This window comes from Chamaea fasciata, unplaced genomic scaffold (assembly GCF_029207755.1).
Source record: "Chamaea fasciata isolate MVZ Bird 193981 ecotype frontalis unplaced genomic scaffold, bChaFas1.0.hap1 SCAF_11, whole genome shotgun sequence".
NCBI classification, from domain to species: Eukaryota; Metazoa; Chordata; class Aves; order Passeriformes; family Sylviidae; genus Chamaea; species Chamaea fasciata.
In genome coordinates this window covers 17175271-17193904 of record NW_027094096.1, presented here as the reverse complement: position 1 = coordinate 17193904, position 18634 = coordinate 17175271, and the positions used below count along the sequence as shown (strand labels likewise).

Below are 18634 nucleotides of genomic sequence, written 5' to 3'. Positions count from 1 at the left end.
CCAGTGCAGGGAGGTTAACTTTGTTAAAATACAAACATCAATCCTTGCAAAGTCAGGCCACTCTGTAGCTGAAAATCCCAAACTGGAATAGCTTTTCCCAGCCTCACACAAACAGCCACCTCAGCAGGGCCAGACAGCAATGGAGCTGTCTGAGTTTTAAAGACAAGCAGAATTCTCTTTTGCTGCCAAAACTAATGAAAGTCCTGACTGAAGTAGTACTGTCATCTTGGGTATCTGTCAGGGTTAGTCCCAGAAGAGGCAGTGGAAGGTGGGACATTTTGATGCCCCCCTGTAGGATGCTCTGCCTATATTCTATCTCCTTCCTCTTCCTTTTGTGGTAGTAATAGATCTCCTGCTGTTTGACAGGAAAACTTCCTGCTACATCTTTGATGAAAGACAAAGATACGGTCTTGTCTTTTTCTCCTGCTAAGTCTGCTCTGCTGCTTAGTATTTTCTCTGATAGCAATCTCTTGCCCTTTCACCTGAATTTGCCACAGCTCTGTGGAGGGACTGCCTGAGGTCTTGTGCTATCCTTAAACATGTTGAGCACTGTGCACTCAAATTTCTGGTCTTCTCCCCTGTCTTCACTTTGAACTTTGTTTTACTGCATCACTGTGTTAGGACCAGGTCTTGGTTATCAGCAGATATTCTGAATCAATGAGCCCCCAGTGAATGTTGCACAAGCAGCTTAATTGGACTTTACCAAACTTTTGCACTTTAATTATTGGAATTTTAACCTATAATTCAAATAAAACCTACAATTATCTGATCTCTGGAATTTCGTGAATGAGCAACAGATTTAACATTCAAAAGATGCTGCTATGCTATTTCTTTCTGCTGTTTTATACCCACTAACAGTCCACCCTCGCTCCCAGGATTTTGCAGGGTGCAGGAAAGTGGGGAGACATAATACTGCACAATTTTGATTTATTTTCATGAATAAATAGCAACCCTGTCTGCCTGGAAGAGAACACATTCCAGATCTTTGACTAGATGAATAAAAGCTGTGACATGATGCCTGGAAAAAAAATTTCAAAAAACACTGAAGAAAAAATTTCAGGGATCCTTGGGTAGTACTATAAGGTCCATCTCCCAAAATTCACACTGCCACTGGGGCAAGGGGGTTTTGGGGAAAACCCCCAAACACTAAGTTAAATTTAGTGTCTACTTTTTTCTTATTTTATTAAAGTCAAAATGTTGCTTCTGGGGCTTATCAACTAGGCAATGACCAAATTCTTCATTTCCTCTTCAGTGCTCCCAACGTACCCCACTCCTTCCATTTAACTACCAGCCTAAATGGCTGCCTCATGGTCAGAGCAGAAATCCCACCCCCAGCACATCATTTCCCAGTTGCACACTGGAAATCTTGCACTTCTAATCAAACCCTGTCACTGGAAGAGAATTGGACTTTTCTCCTCGCCCCACAAAAAAAAAGACACAACAAAAAACTAAATTCAATTGCCCCAACTGCTGCAGATAACACAAAGAACCTTTTCTTCCTGGTAGTGATAATTAAATTCTGTAAGTCATTGTATAGGAAGGATAAAAAGAATTTGTTCTTTTAGGAAGCTCTAACAAAAGTGGCAATAGGTTAGGAAAATGAGTTCACAGCCTTCCCTGAGTCTCTCAGCAAGAAAAAATGAGGTTAAAATTGGCACAAATTCCCATAAAGTTTATTAATACAGGGCATTTCTGGTTTCCAAATCATTATAGAATACACGGCTGACACAGGAGGAAAAGAAGGTTTTAGTTATATTTTTATGATTTAATCTTAAGGGTCAGAATTCAAAACAGCTCTGTACTGCTGAGAGAAAAATCCCAGAGCCAGCTAGTCTCTGGCTTCCCAGCAACTGAGTATGAGTATGGGAGTGACCAAAATTATACTAAGAGTCTCGTGCCAAGAACATTGCTCAGTCTGAGCTCCAGGAGGGGCACCCAGGAGGCACGAAGCTGGTGCTTGTTACTGAGCAGGCCTGGTCATCTGTGACAGAGCAGCCTGACAGTCACATGGCCACCAGGAAAGCTTTTTAAACCTGCTTCCATGCAGACAGGTGCAGGCAGCACCAGTTTCTTCTCCCCCACCACACAGCCTGGAGATGCAGAGATTTCACACAGACACTGTATCCACACTGCAAGCGGCTGTGCCTGAGCCACAGCACAGAGACAAATTCTGAGGCTCCTTTGCTTATGGACTTCAGGACTCACCTTGATCTCAAGAGTACAGGAAAAACCGGCTTGTGTGTGCCCATTACAGGGGATAAGGAGGTGCAGGGCAAGAGAAGGCCTCAGCACAAGAGACCAGATGGGAGAAATTGTGTTTGGAAACTTGCAAAAGAGGTGCCACTGACAGACACAGCGCTGTGCAAGTGTTACCTCAGCAGAAGGAAAAATTCAAAACATTGTCTGTCCTCTTTTCTTACAGAAACCTTTCCTAATAGGCCCTGCAACTCAGCCCTTGTGAAATGCTGATGGCTTTAGAGAAACCTATTCCTGACTCAACATTTAATCATTAACATTCATGAAATGATGTTTTCTTTGCTAGAAAAGGTAACAATAGTCTGTGAAACTGAGTCTGCTGAAAAAATACTGATGCAGTTAACTGTGCTTCCTCCTTTGTGCAACCTCTTTTAATAATCATGAAAGTAGAAAAAATTAGTTATTAATGACATATATATATATAAATATAATTTTAAAAACTGGTTATGTAAGAAAAAGAAAAATATGAGGACCAGATATCACATGATTTCCAAATTTCTGGAGCAGGTGATGATTTAGAAAAATAAAGAAGCAACCTATCATGCTATTATAAATCAACATTCAGGGTGACAAAACAGACAGAGAAAAAAATACTGTATTTGTCCAGACTTCCGGACATGAATTCTGCCCCAATGACTGGGCTGAGTCTCTCCTAACAGAAACATGCTGATACAAGCTGAAACTACAAAACTAAAGAAAAATTATTTCTTTAATTAGCTAAAATTCCTCAAAAACTGAGATTTCTTGCTACTATGACATGGCAGACATAAAACCAGCACCTCATCTCCCAAATGAAATTTGCTGCTACAGTGATTACAACCAAACAAGTTTAAGAAAATTTGGCAGCTTTAAATGTTTGGAGAATTACCTGCATCCAAAATGCCTTGTGCCAGGATTGCTCCAAACTTTGCCATAACATCATCATGCTTGTCATTGATCACTTTGGAATAGAGCTGCCTGAACTGGCTAACCTGGTTAAAAATAACAAAAAGGGAAAAAAAAAGAGAGATTATAAAACTGCATGAGTCAAATAGTCCAAGTATTGAAGAGAGAACAGTATCACATCCAACAATACCTAGGGTTCTACCATAAATTAATAACTTACGTCTTTTAATATACGCAATGGAGCAACAATATAGCTCAAGTGTAATTTTTGTAGCTGAAAAAGCAGACCAGAAAACCCCGGTCTGCAATCCAGTCAAAACCTGGGAAGCAGCATCACACCCACAGCATGTCTGGAAGAGTATTTCTTATCTCTTTTTAAAATTAATTTTAATCCAGATACTCATGTGACATTTTGTCTTTTTTTTCCCTCTCTCTCTTTACATACTAAGCCTTCATTTGACATTCTCAATAGCAAAGTAAGTATTTTTAAATAGAATTCTTCCAAGATGTCTTTAACAAGCTTCTCCCCACTACTGGTCCACTTTGTTCCTGGTATTTCAAATTCTCTGCAGCCACAAAGGAGAGGACAAAGTTCTAGCTCAAGGCAGTAAGGCCAGACACTACTACCAGAGACACTGAGCAATTTCTAGAATTGCAAACACAGTTGAAATTTCCAAGCATAAAACCTTAATACCAGATAATCCCCAGGCACTTCTCATATCCAAAGACCTTGTGCTCTCCAGGGACATCAGTGACCTTTGCTCAGTGACAAGTGTCCTACGACACCAAGCTTCAACACTACCACTAGGAAGAGGCTTTGGCACAGCCTCTGATTTGTCCCAGAGCCTAAATGTACCTGGGAAGGAGGCTTAAACACTGACCAACACACTCAGGACAGCACCCAGCAAACTGCTGGTCCCCATCCACGCAGGACACTCTGAGCTCCAGAGCTCTGCCAAGGGTGGCCAGAACAGAGCGCCAGGAGCAGCCTTCAGGCATCACTCCTACCCCACATAGCCTGCTTGGGGAATCTCAAAGCTTTGCAGAAAGCTTTCACACCTGTGAAAAAACATCCATTCATACAACTGAGTCAGTGACATGAGAACTGTGCTGAGAATAACATTTTGTTAAACTGGGATTCATCAAGGTAAAAAGTAAATATTGAAACAGAATGAAGAGCTGTCTGAGGGGATAAATCACTGCAGGGGTTTCTCAGCAAGGCACGAGATCACATTCTCCTGTAAAACATCAGAACCATGAGGTAATCCTGCACCCAAGGCAATGCTAGCAGAGCATTTCACGTGAGAATTTTTCACCAGAGGCAGTAAGAGGTTGAGACTAGACCTTTGAGAGATTATGTCCAATATTTGGGGTGGAAACAAAAGACAGAGACCATCTCTCCAACCAAAGAGCATTATGCCCAAGAGCTGCAGCACTGTTTGGCAGCCCTGCACACCCAGTGACACTTCTTAATAAGACCACACTTTCTGCAAAAAAGTTTTCAGTGCAGGGTAACTCATCATACCACTTAAAACACAGGTGTCCTAAATGAACAGACATTCCCTAGGTGACATTTTTCCTGCTTGCACTCTTTCAGCCAGTAACGCAGTGATACTACTTTGTCACCACAGCTCATTCAGCACTGATGGCAACTAACCTGATTAAGCCACTTTGTGATACCAGAAGACATTACCATTCATACGTGCAAGTCATGTACTGCTAAACAGGACTGCATTAAATGACTCTGCTTCACACCAATGGACTCACTACCATGAAGCACCAGAGCAACCAAACACTTTTAAACAGCAGCAAAGCTGAACAAAACAACAATTCTCTAGAAGAGCAGGATGCTTTTATTAGAACTGTCAAGGGAAAACAGCAGCTATTTCCATTTTTCTGCCAAAATTCAACAATTTGTATGCTAATATTAGTTCTCTACTCACCAATTCCTTTTTGCGTTATAACGTTTTTAGTTATTAGTCCCCCAAAGAAGGTGATTTTGCAATTATTAAAACTAAGAAAAAGGAGCAACGTAAATTATCAGGACAGTCACACAGATGTGTGGCAGGGAGATACTACACACACAATGCAGGGTTTATTCTGGGTATACAGACCAAACTCTGCTCTTCCTTCACTCCATTTATGCTTTTTCAAGCTCTCATGATTTTTATTTATTAAAGTTTACACTGAAGTTTACATGTTCAATCTAAGTGGTTTGCTTGTTACATCTGACCTCTTTGTACACTGAAAAGACACCTTAGTTTGCATTTGCAGCCTGGAATGGGGCCTCAAAGGCAGGCACGTGCAGACCAGAAGAACCAAAGCCTTCAGGTATTATTTGGAACAGACACACTGGGAAACAGAAGTAACATGTGAAACTATTTGCCTGTTGAGCTGAGCAGCAGAATTCCAGTGCCTCTGTTTAGAGCACATCATTCCCTTGACTCTGGGCTCAGCTTCTGGGTTTGGAATATTTATGAAAACAGTCAGATGTTAAAAAACTCATTTGGTGGACTGTAATCCAGAATTTACACTGTAATCAAATCTTCAGAGAACTAAACCCTGCGTGGAGTGAGAAGACATTCAGTAGTGCTGATGTTCACACTGGAATCTGAAGTCTGACGGAGCAGCCCTTGGAACAGAGGGCAGGAACACTTCACTCAGGAAGGTGACGCAGGGCTGAAAAGGGAACTCATCCCCCTCCCTGGTCATGGTGCACTGCCCCTGTGAGCACCCTTTCCCTAATACACCTTCCTCAGCTCCTACTCACATGTACATTAGTCCAGAGCACATGAACAGAACACCCAGGCAACAAGTCCACCAGGAACCTGCCAGCTTTGGCACCAGGACCCTGTGCAGGGCAGTGACGTGTCTGAGACACTGACAACTGCAAGGGACCAAGGACAGAAACCAGGCTGCTCAACCTGAGCAGATCAAATGCCACCTCCCCAGGTGACAGGGACAGGTTACAGCAGATCAGCTGAGGGCAGGCATTCAATGAACAAGCACTGAACAGCTGCAGTAAGAAACAGTCCTTATGCCATCTATTATAAAAATACAAAATATGTAATTCCATCTAAAGAGCATTCTGTGTTCATATAAATTCTGCATACCTGTGCATTGTGAGCCATGGATCACTGCCAGGCCTGGAAAATGCACTTAAGTAAGTGTGCCCTTTCCACAGTTTAAAGTCAATGGAAGCAAAATTGTTCTATGAAAGGATGAGAGACAATTCTGCTTAGCCTTAGGGACCAGGCAAACCCCAACCAAAGGACTCAGACCAAAGGTCTCAACACTCAAATGCATAATAGGTCCACATGCTTGTTCAGGCTGTTTCTACAAAGCAAATGCTTCACAAGAATGTGAATTTTGACTGGATCAGGTCCCAGCTGAAAATATTCCTTGCTGCAGGGGAAAGCCTGCTTTGGCAGCTCTGGCTGCAAGCAGTTCAGGAAGGTATTAACCTCACATGGACCCAATGCTCCACCTCTTGGGAGAAGGTGCTGGGGCACTCACCTCCTACAAAATGGAGCAAGATGTCAACAGCCAACCATTTCTTAAGCTGTTGAAGCAAAACCTGCCAGACTTTGTCCAGTAAAGTCCTTTTATCTGCTATAATTTTTCCTTCAAACCACAGCAACAAGCACAACCGAAACTACTGTGTAAGTTTAATATGCTGTGAAACCCCCAAGCTTTGTTTCTCCCCTGAAATCTTCAAGCACTTCAAAAATTCTACAGCATTTGGAAATGCTACCAAGAAATTTATTTGGGCAACTTCCAGGAGGAACACTAAAATATAGACAATGACTCATTTTATCTTTCTAACAAAACACACACCCCATTCTGATAATTACTGCTGGCCAAAATGACATGACACTGAGTTCAAATGAAGCCAAATACAGAACCTTGGAAACAATGAGGAAACAACAAAGACGTTGAGATATGAGAACGATACAGCACCGTTTTCTACCACAAAGGGTTGTCATTTATCAGGCTATTTACCACTTCTCCCTCCAGCAGTCAATATTCATGCACATGAAGCCCAGGAGTTTGTCAAGAACAAGATTTTATAAACAGTTAATTACAGGAAATATTGGCAGGCGATATGCATGATGCTTCTGGCAAATGCAAGCTCTTAAGAACAAGAGCATTAATAAAATCTAATAAAATAGATTTTAAACTGTTTGCATGTTGTATCTATCTTCTTCAAAAGATGAAGTTATTCTGCATACACTTGCCCTCTTGAAGGTGTGTGCAGAAGCATCTCACAGTAGCAGGCTTTCATTTCAAGTAAAGGTGCTACCAGAAAATTGCAAAATCATTCTTCACCCCAACAAACCTAGCATTTAATGTAAATGGGGGAAAAAAATCCCAACAGCAATCTGGTCCTGGTTTCTTCACATCTTAAAAACAACAGGCCAGTATGATTAAAGGAAGATGAAGAAAAAGGCCATTATGACTGAAGGACGATGGAGGGAAAGGCTTGACCTTGTTTATTTTTCTCATTTTGCCAAGATGACTATCCTAACACAAAACCAGGAATTGAATTTACTTGTAGTTTGTCTCAAAAACTGCTGACTTAATTGCCCTGCAGGTTGCAAACGCATAATGAAGTTGTCATTGATTTCTATTATGATGACCTCATCGTATCTGTAATTTAGGATTCCATTTCACAAAATAAACTTGTTAATATTTTATATCCAGCACTAATATGGTTCTTAAATCTGTCAACAGAGGTCAGGAAAAATCATGTTGGCTGCACATGGAGGAATTGTTTCAACTCCAAAGAGACCAAACCACCTTTACTCAACACCTGCTATCCCTTTTTGTCCCTAAAGCAACTTGCAAGTTCAAGGAGTTCATGTAAGTACAATTACTTATTTCACAATCCTTTATTTAAACTCTTTATTTAAATTTAAAATCTTTGAATTATTCATTTAAACAAAGATTGAGCACAACAAAGAGGAGGACGAACACAAAGGGAAGATCACAATGAAGTTAATTCAAAGGCATACATCTACCCTTTTCTCACAATAAAAATGGCTTTTTTTACACCAAAATACTTTGATTCTTAAATCTCTGTTTATTCCTGGCATTGCAATGCTCAGTTCTCAAAACTCTGACAGCACTGTATTCCCAAAAAAATCTTGAACTATTTAAGGAAGATAGTTTGCTACCATCTTCATCCCAAATGATCAGCAGAGAATTGAAAGTATTTCTAACCCAAAGCTCACCAATAATATGTTAATTAAAAAAATATATAAAATCCCAGAAGAGACAAAACTGAGCAGCAATGACAGGAAGCTGACCAGGCTCTATGACACAGTCTATATTAAAATCACCATCTCTCACACGCAAACCATCACCAAGTATTTAGAAGCAGTGAGATGATGATACCTAAAATTTTGCTTCTCTGTAATCCCATCAAGACCATATAGCTTGTGGAATACAAAAATCATCACACTCCTCTTCCGAGGTGCTTATTCAGCAATGCAAATACCCACATCCATCATGTCGGACCCTTTGGCACACAGTGTCCAGCATGTCACTCAGGAATCTGATCAGCCCAAAATATGTCCTGGCAATCCAAAAATGGCTCCCTTTCTGAACTCCACCCTTTCACATCAGAGTTAAGTAATTTCTTTTCAGATTGGGAGAGAGCTCCAAAAAAAGTTTCCCATGGATAATAAATAACTTAATTGGAAGCATATCCCTCAAAATATTTCTTCTGAGCAAGAAGCGATAATGGTTATAACGAACTTTTGGGGTATTTATAAAAAGTAAAATTTGTATATTCTGTGTTTAGTTCCTGAATTGGCAGAATATTTCAGGTAGTATTATTTTTTAATCTGGAGTTTTGTTTCTGTTTTTTAATATCTGTAGTGCTTCTATGACTAGACAATTAATTGCCTTCTGTATCTATATCAGGTAACAATTTGCCATCAAGATGTTTCAGTTTCTGGCCCCACTGACTCCCAAACTGTACATCTCAGCCTGTATTTGCTGGCCAACTATTTTAACCACCCTTTTATCAAGCAGAAGTATCACACATCACTTGGAAATCAAGGTTTTCAGGCCTCTTTGGGAAAAGAGATCTGCCTTATTACACACCTCAAACAATCTGTGTTTTCACTAGCTATTTTCCTACCCACAGTTTTCTTTAGGACAGAATCTTTCACCTGTCATCTCAAAAGGTCAGAAATTCCAACAGGCAGACTCAGCAAGTGATCCATGGTTTAGGATGGCTGACTGATTCAGAGCAGACTGCAGTTCCCATCCCAAGAGCATTAGGGTGCTTTGCAAACTAAAATAAATCGATTCTCATAATGTCCTTTCATATATAAAAGTATCATCCTTAATCCTTTCTGGTGGGAAACTGAGGCCCAGGAGAGCTATATAATTTGTCCAGTCCTAGAGCAATAGAGAATGATTAAACCTGATCTCCTGTATTGAGGCCTGGCATTCCAACCACCTGACCAAGGAACAAACAATAAAAACAGCAATTAATTTCTTTCCACAGAGAGATAATTCAACTTCACATTACAGAAACTTTGTATCTTGTCAGACAAGGGGATCCAACAGAAGTCCAGTGTTCTCCACTGACTTATTCAAGTGAATTACTATTCTTGGCTTATTCACTTGAACTACAATCCTGATAATATAAACAACATTCCCAGATTCTGCTCAGTGAAAACTAACATTTTTCTTTCTATTTTTTTAAAACGATTCAAAGGAACAAACTGTCTGCCAGCAAATTTTCATGTTCCGTGACTTAGAAATGCCCAAGCACCTGCATTTGTAGATTTCCTTCTCTGACTTTCCCAAGTAAAATTTTCCACTGGACAGACACTTTTTTTCTTCTTCTCATCCAAATGCAGTAAAAAGTGTCTGTTTTTATCACAGTTCAATTTCTAAAATTACATCAATAAAAGCAACCAATATGCAGCAGATGAGTTGCAAAGTACCATCTACTGCTTTGCCTGAGCACTCACCAGAGCAGGTGAAATGTGGAACTTCAGAGCTTCTCCTAATGTGGACTTTTAGTCTGTACAAATGTTTGCATATCATCACCTGTCACACACTTACAGGGAACCTACTTTTAAAAGCTAAACACAGCATATGCAACCCTTTTCACCTTATGAGCAAAAAACTCTATTAAAATCTGGAGTATTTGTTATAAACTCACTAAGCCAGTTCTGACAGTTCTGAAGTTGTTTCACCTGAAAAATGTAAGACTAGCTACAAAGGAAATACTGTTCTAACAGGACCTCTCTGTATGGTGACCACATCCAAAACTAAGCTTATTATCATCAAAACCAATGTCTTTACAGTCACTTTCCCATCATTATAAGAGACCTTTTAAGGAAGAGCATTTATTCTTGTAGTGCCAGGGTTAGAATGCTGCCATCCATCAGGCATGTTCCCCTCATTCAGAGCACATGTTCTGATCCAAGCAGGAGCTTCCCCCTGTACATTCAGCTCTGGCTCTTTACAAGACATGTGCAGTCTCTTGCCAATGCTTACAAGCAGTGCCAAGCACTAAAGATTTGGCATCCAAGACGGTTTTCCCACCTGAGAGGCTGGTATGTGAGGAGTGACACACTACCTTTGGGCAGGTGATCTCAGTCTGCTGGATCATGATAAGGGCAGATGCAATGAGAGCTCCTTGACGCACATAGTTCACGGGATCATTTGTCATTGGCTCAAGCAAATTGATTGCTTCCTAAAAGAAATTGAGAAATACAGAGTCATAGAGTTAATACTACTATTTTTGGTGTGCCAGGATTCAATTCTCCCATGAAAGGTTATCACATTGATGCTATCAGATATACTTTAAAAATGTTTTGCCTGTTTTTGGAAAATGAAGCAGAAATCTGTATTTCTGTAGATTTTAATCTAAAAATTGTGAAGAAAAAGAAAATAAACACTAAAAACAAGTGATGGATGGATGGATGGATGGATGGATGGATGGATGGATGGATGGATGGATGGAACAAGATCTACCTGCAGAAACAGGGCAACAGCTGAACAACATGTATAAGATGTGTTCATCACATGAGATCCCAAATTCTTGGCCTTATACTTTATTGTTAGAACCTGTAGTATTTACCATCATTTAAGTAATCTCTTGTTCAGAGTTCAGCCCTTCTGTCCATTCTTAAACAGAGGACATGAGCAAATGCAGCTGAGTGCAGAGTGCAAGAGACTCCCCTTGGTGTTACTTCTATTAGGGTGAGGCTTTTAAAAACAAGTTCATTTTATACAGAACATTGTTTCAAAGAACCACTTCTAAAATAACATCATGCCTTCACTAAGACTGCTTTTGCCATCTGAGCTGTGTTGGAGGCTGTGCTTCTTCACCTGAAGGTGACTCATTCACTCTTTGGCAAGAATTCAGTACCATGGATGAAACACCCACTTACAAAAAGCTGAACTTTTTGATCTCCAAAATGGAATCTATTTGGGCCTTCAAAACCTACTAACAGAAGCTCTGGAAGACATGTCTCTGTGTAATCAGATGGTTTAGGTCATCACACAGTGTATCTGGAAATAAGACTCATTCTTGCGACTAAGAGCCTTTCCACTTAAATTAACTTGTCAGATACAGCAGGTTAAAAATAACTAACTCCTTGATTCCACCTTCCACTTGAGAATAAAGCAACCTGGATAAAAATAGGACTCTCAGATTTGCTTTCAAATCTGCATGCTTTAGCTACTAAAGATGGCAGGCAGTGCACGTCAGCATTCTGTGCTTTTGGCAGCACAAGTTACACTCGGGAGTGCTCACGCAAGAGCCTCAGACCAAATGTTTAATACAGGAAGAGATGAGACAGATAAGCAAAGATTCATCAAAGACTCAGAAGCATGACATACTACTTTGCCTGTGCACCTGTTCTGAAACTGCAATTCTGTACCACTACAGATTATTACACACATGTGGGAGAAGCAGGGGGAGCTTATTCCCAAGTTTACTTGCTGCTTGTTCCAGTGAGTGCCCACTTCCCACAGCAGAAGGGAGAATTCTACTATAAAAGGTCTTTTACCGTCCATGAGAATTAACCTTCACTGATACTTATAAAGTGAGAATAAAATGTACTCCTGAAACTACAAGAAATTTAATTAAATTTCATTGCACTTGGCTTTACTACATGGATCTTCCATAAATTGTGTATCACAGCAAAGATGAAAAGAGCTAGAAGTTAAGCAAAACACTTGCTGTCTTCCTGTCACTGGCACTCCAAGGGCAAAGAAGTATTGATTTTGGAGCACTGAACACACATTTAAAGTTCAGTGGCAACTTGACAGAAAGAAAACTCTAAGAAAAGTTTTGAAGAGAAAATTCCAAGAATGCAGCAGTAATGTATAAAAACATTCTAATTTATCTATTCTGTACAAGCAGGAAAAGAAACTCCATGCCCAGGAAAGTTAAAGAATTTAAAGTAGTGCTGCACTCCAGCTGGCTGGTAGTGTACAGATGTGAGAAATCCATCAGCATGTGTGATGTTTGTACACAAATGTGTCTGTGGCAGGAGGGAGCAGGAACAGTCTTGGCCACAGATGCTTCTTTCTGGCCCTCACCTTATTTCCAGTGCCTGCACAGCAGATCCCCAGAGCCATGGCAGCCCCATAACGCACATGGGGATTGTAGCTCTCTGACAGCAAAGAAACCACACTCGGACACTGCTCTGGAGTCCTAGAGAAAGGCAAAATAAAAAAAAATTGTTTATTATTAGTGTTGTTCATACATGAAAATTTCAAATTGCTCTTCCACACTGTATGTTTCTTCATTTCTCAAAACTTAACCAGAGGGAAGGAACAAATGGGCTAAGAGAACTGATTAACAAATTATTAAACTTCCCTATCACTGCAGATAATCACACACAGCTCCCACTACTGAAGTCTTCCTTAGTGCTTATTTTCTGCCTTTAAAAGATCACCCAACAGAATGATATATCTATTGAGGCTGAGGTCTTTATCTCCAGAAATCATGCCTTTTTGACAGGTCTTTCACTAGTAGAGGTTTACTCTCCACAAGACACACAGTACTAAATTTCCCATCAGTAGACACAAAACTCACCTCCAGTATTCAATCAGCCTTCAAGGTTGGTGGGTCCCAAACTCCCTTTTGCAATCACAGCTTCTGCCAACTCCTCCACACCCCCACCTACTGCTGTAAATCACAGCACGGGAGGAAATGCTGATACAACACACACTTCCAATCAGTTTATGAGCAATACCTACTGCTGCATCCTTAGTGTCATGCTGGGACGGTTGCTGCCTTTTAAGAGATCTGAAATGGGTGCATATGCTCTGTGCCTCACCAGCTGGGAACCAGTGTCCTGCTGGCCACTACAGCAACAAAACTTCCAGCCCAGTTGGAAGATGAGAGCCTTAATTTCCTACAGGCAGAAGCATACGTTGCTAATACAAACAGCTTTGTAAATATTGAGTATTTCTGAAGTAGTACAGAATTCACAGGTGTTAATATATTGATTTCCTTCCTGTCTTCATGGTCATATTTATTCCTCCTTTAACTTTGCTGCCACACAAACCACTCCATAATATGGAACACTGCCAATTTCAGCATATTGAGTCTCATGGCACGATGGACACAAGAGCAATGCAGGAATGCAGTTGGTAAGCACAAGCTTATGAAGAAGAAAGATGCAAAATTATAAATTGTAAGAGATTTCATTATATCTGTTTACAGAGTGAACATCATCTGGCTCTTCATGCCATCGCACTGTGTCTTGCAGCCCAGACTAGCATTTTAATTGTCACATTCACAATCCTATAAGCAGTCTTGTAAGCATTTACTTCTGCTATAAACTGATTTCATACTAAAATGTACCTAGGAAGAAGCCAAGAGAACTTTAGTTTTAGCTTCCTTTCTTACATTTGCTACACTGAAAGATGGAGGTTGGTGGGTGGCAGCAGTACCTGTTAGTACACAGGAATTATAGCATCAGTAAAATCATTGCCTGTCAAGTACTCAACAACTCAAGAGAGAGAAAAACCACTAAAGAATATACTCCAGCATGGATTTTACTTAAATGAATAGCTGAATCATAGAAAACAGGAAAGAAAAAGACTTTAAGCAATAATCTTGTTCATTCTCTTCTTTCATTGTGACAGGGAACAGAAGACATGTTCATATAATGACACACTCATACTTCAGTTACACTCTACACACATAATCAATTAATTTCTACTCTAGCTATTCCCATTTCAATACTTTCCCACGGTCTCCTCTGACAACTAGTCCTGAACTCCTCTCTGCACTCCACTCTCCTACTCCAGCTGATCACAGACAGGCAGCACCATCCTACAGGCTCCAGTCCTCCTCCAGAACTGATGAAGGGACCCAAAGGCACCCCAGCTGCTCAGTGCCTCAGCAGCAATGGCAGCAAGCACCCACCACTTCCACCTGAGTCTTCCCGAAGCATCCACATAGGGAAAGAATCCCATCTACCAACATCACCTTACAACCACTCCAGCCTTCCACAGCAGAAAAAACACCCACAAGAGAGAAGGAAACACAAAGCTGCTGGAAACTGCTGCGTCTAAGATGCAGCCATGATGACAAATGTTAAGCAAGGGAGAAAAGCTGGGCAACGGAACAATTCTGTTGTACCCTATGAGTGAAGATGACAAACTAAAAGACACATTAAAAACTACCTATCAGTCTCTTGCTCAAATAACAGCTTAGATGCTGACAATGTTTGTTTTTTTTTTTTTTTAAATGAGCTGATGTGGAGACCAGGAGACACAAATCCTATGATAAATGAGGCCAAGCATTCAGCTGCACAGAAGACTTCAGCTCTTGCACAAAGACCTTTAACACCTTTGTGTTTGCTTTACTTCATATGATGTTAAACAGGCAGATTGTGAGCCAAAGAAGAGAAAAACACTTTCTGGCAAAGATGTCATTATGCCCTCTGAAGCATAAATCATTAAATTCCTGTTCAGAAAGCTGGATTTTATAGAATCATTAACTTGGACACATATTTGTGTCTGCAGGCTCAGAAGTTCTGACACAATTTTTATTATAGAATCAGGATTAATGTGCACTAATTGATTTTTGAATTCTTGGCAAGACTTAAATTATTTGTGGCCATTATTTGAAATACTTTTATCTCAAATCTATCCATAAAACAGTCAAACATTTTGACAGGAGGCTTCCATAAATCCACTTTGGGAGTTGCAGCAACCTAACGGGTCCCATCACTTTCCTCAGTTTTCTCAAAACCTTAATCTTCAAAAAACGTCTTCCCACTTAACAGAGATCTAAAAGGCAGATCAAAAATTGGAAAAGAGTCTTGCAAAAGTGTGTATCAGAGGAACAGGACCTCAGTGCACAAGAGCACTGTTGGCATCAATGCTGAAGCAGTAACATTTGCTAACTCCTTTATTGCTGAGATGTTTTACAAAATCCTACACAGTGTTGCCAAAGGTCAGCCCATATAAGCCCAAACCCATGCTCCATAAAATTTGTAAGACTCAAACCAATTCTGTCAAGTGATCAAAAGAAGAGTTAAAAAGTCCTCATAAGCAGTCACAGGCTGCAATTGTGCTCCCATGGCATTACTTCCATCTGGTAATCCACTTGGGGACTATGTTTAAAACATGACCATGTTCTTCCCCTGGCCCTTCACTGAGGGCACAGCCCTTCAAGCTGCTGACGTGACATTCAGCACACTCCAGAGGGACAGTCCTGCCGACGGAAGAAGCTTCTGCTTCACTGGTACCAAGCCCCACACAGGCTCCCAAACCAAGTCCACCCTTCTGGCTCCCTGCTGGAGACCACCACTCTGCTGACTGCTGATGGCTGAATCAATGTGGTTACAGAGTAGAAACCTCTGGTGGGAGATGGAGAGAAATAATGAGGAGTGTGAGGAATCTTATTAACACTACTAAAAAAGAGAAATGGTTTGTCATAAGTCACACTCAGCAACCCACTACTCCTACTCAGTGCTAATACAGATATCTGTCATTACTGCAAGTTAAACACAGAAAATAACATCACATGAAATACCAGAATAACATCTGGAGATTCAGTGGGCAGAAGTTTTATCTCCAGACACAAATTTTTCCTCCCCTCTTTAAAGTCACAGTAAAAATTCTAAGCCTGGAGTAGATTTAATATATTCTGAGGACAGAAGCAATGTACCATAGTCCTCTAGCATGACCTTCCCATAACACAGTCCAGTAATTTCATCTTAAAATTCCTACATTAAGGCCTAAGGCATGTCTCTAAACTGGGCTGTGTAGCTTAGAAAGATAGGCAATGTCTATTTTTGAAAACCAAATTATCTTTAATGCACTGGTTTGCTTCCTTTTTTCCTAACACTGGTTTTACTCAAGCAGTTTGCTTTTGCAATTACATTTTACTACAACAACAAAATGAGGACAAAAAAATGGCCCAATTATTTCCTTCATTTCCATCTGAAAATTGCTCAGCTGCTCCTAGATAAGCCATGAAACCACAGACGTCAGTGAACCCAGACCTGTACACAAAAAAAACCCAATATCATAACTACTTTCAACTTTGTTCTCTTACCAGGGAACTAAATGGATAAAGATGCCAAAAACCTCAAGAAGTTTCTTCCATGGGACTTCAACAGTGTAGTCAGCTACAGCTTTGTTTCCACCCTACATCAGGATAAATTTTACTGTTGTGATAAATGAGCTGCAGATAAAGGACTTCCTCCAAGATCGAGTTTGGTTTGCTTCAAAAGTCAAATAAAATCATAAAGAAAAATAAAGATGCACCAAGGCAGCAATAAGAGGTTCTCAGCAAAACGTAACAGCTGGCATTTTATTAGTTTTACTCAGCAACTGGTTGCTCTTGAAACCTCTGCAAGAAACAAACACCCTACAACTATGGATTTTGAATCTTCCCCAGGAACTAAAACCAGTGAAAACAGAGAAGCTGCCTGACTCATGCCCAACTGCCTTAGCCTCAACTCTGAACTCCTTTCTGGGACTGTTATTTCTTGGATATATATATATAAAGACACACACACACACACGTACATATATATTTATCATATTGTCTCCATAAAAAACTGATACTTAGCTTGTAAGTAGCCTAGAATTTCTGAGAAACCAAAGATAATTTTGAATTCTTCATTACTTCCAAAGAGAGATGAAAGAAAACCTTTCTGAAGTCTTCAGTGCAAAAATTAACAGAATGAAAACCATGATGTTGACTGTTAACACAGACTAATACGAAAAATAACCTGCCCAGGTCAGCTGGACACAGAAGGTGGTCAGATTCCCCTCCTATCCATGGTGCTGACCTAAACTGCTTTTTTTCTGAAAGTCTTTACAATTGCAACTTCTGCAGATATCATAGTTCTCAGGAGGCGTTGCCTGCAAGAGCCTTATTGGGCTACTGAAAGAGTTGAGCATCACAGTTAGGTACATTGGCTGTGAACAATCCACTCTGATCTTTTTTTCCCATGAGGTATGCACCAACATAAACTAAAAACTCAGACTGCCATATCTTGGAGCACATTCCACTTCAAGTGTCTTAGATCACAGACCAGTTTAAAGCACATTCTTTGAGCAGTTTATCTCCAATCCTCTAAGCTGCACATCTTCAAGGTTAATGGATTTCTGCTACTTTTTTTGATATTTCAGCAATTTTAAAACATGAAACCTCACATACATACATATACATATACATATACATATACATATACATATACATATACATATACATATACATATACATATACATATACATATACATATACATATATATAAATAAATATATATATATATATCTGGTAGCATCAGTAAGTAAATATACAGAATACTAAAAAAACCCCATCATACTGGTCTCGTGATTGAGACTAAAAATGGAAGCATTTGAAGCATCACTAACATGCATTTCTTTTTTAGTCTAAATATTTAAGGGCTATACAACTCATTGAAAAATGAAATGTCAGAGAATTGAAGAACAATGTCAAATATATCTCTTAAATTCCTCATTAGGTATCCCCAGTCATATTTCAAAAGGTTCTAAATATTTATAACTTTTATAAACTATTGGTCATGAATTAATCATTTTATACAGAACTATTCCCACATGTTGTTTTAGCGGTGTAGTGGCAATTAAAAAAAATGCTTAACAAGTCTCATTTCATCCATGAATGAGTTAACAAAGGAGAAATGCAGCTATTAACTGCACAGTTTGTGGTCATTTCTGGAGAAGGGAATGTGCAACAGAAAGGGAAATATATAGAAAACAGAAAAACCTGCTGAGAAAAATGCAACAAACTGATATATTCAGTGTAGACTAAACATCCCCGTCTCTCTCTCTGGACAAAAATGATCCTAGTTATTCCCAAATCAGGAATTTCCTGCAACCATCTCACATACAACAGAGCAAGTAAACTTGAGGGATATGTACTGACTGAACAGCACTCACCAGAGACAGCTCATATCTGATGGAGACATGGCTCTATAAAACAACACTGGCAAT

The 18634-nt window shown here is 39.9% G+C and overlaps 1 protein-coding gene across 1 annotated transcript in view; it reads right to left on the bottom strand.

The window, feature by feature from the left end:
- Window positions 1–18634, bottom strand: part of PSMD1 (proteasome 26S subunit, non-ATPase 1) — a 66921-nt gene that overhangs the window by 9305 nt on the left and 38982 nt on the right. The window contains exons 17-19 of the mRNA XM_066193425.1: window positions 12721–12835; window positions 10748–10864; window positions 3125–3227 (exon numbers count right to left, since the gene is read on the bottom strand). Of these exons, the coding sequence (XP_066049522.1) occupies window positions 3125–3227; window positions 10748–10864; window positions 12721–12835 (335 nt within the window). The remainder of the gene's footprint in view (window positions 1–3124; window positions 3228–10747; window positions 10865–12720; window positions 12836–18634) is intronic.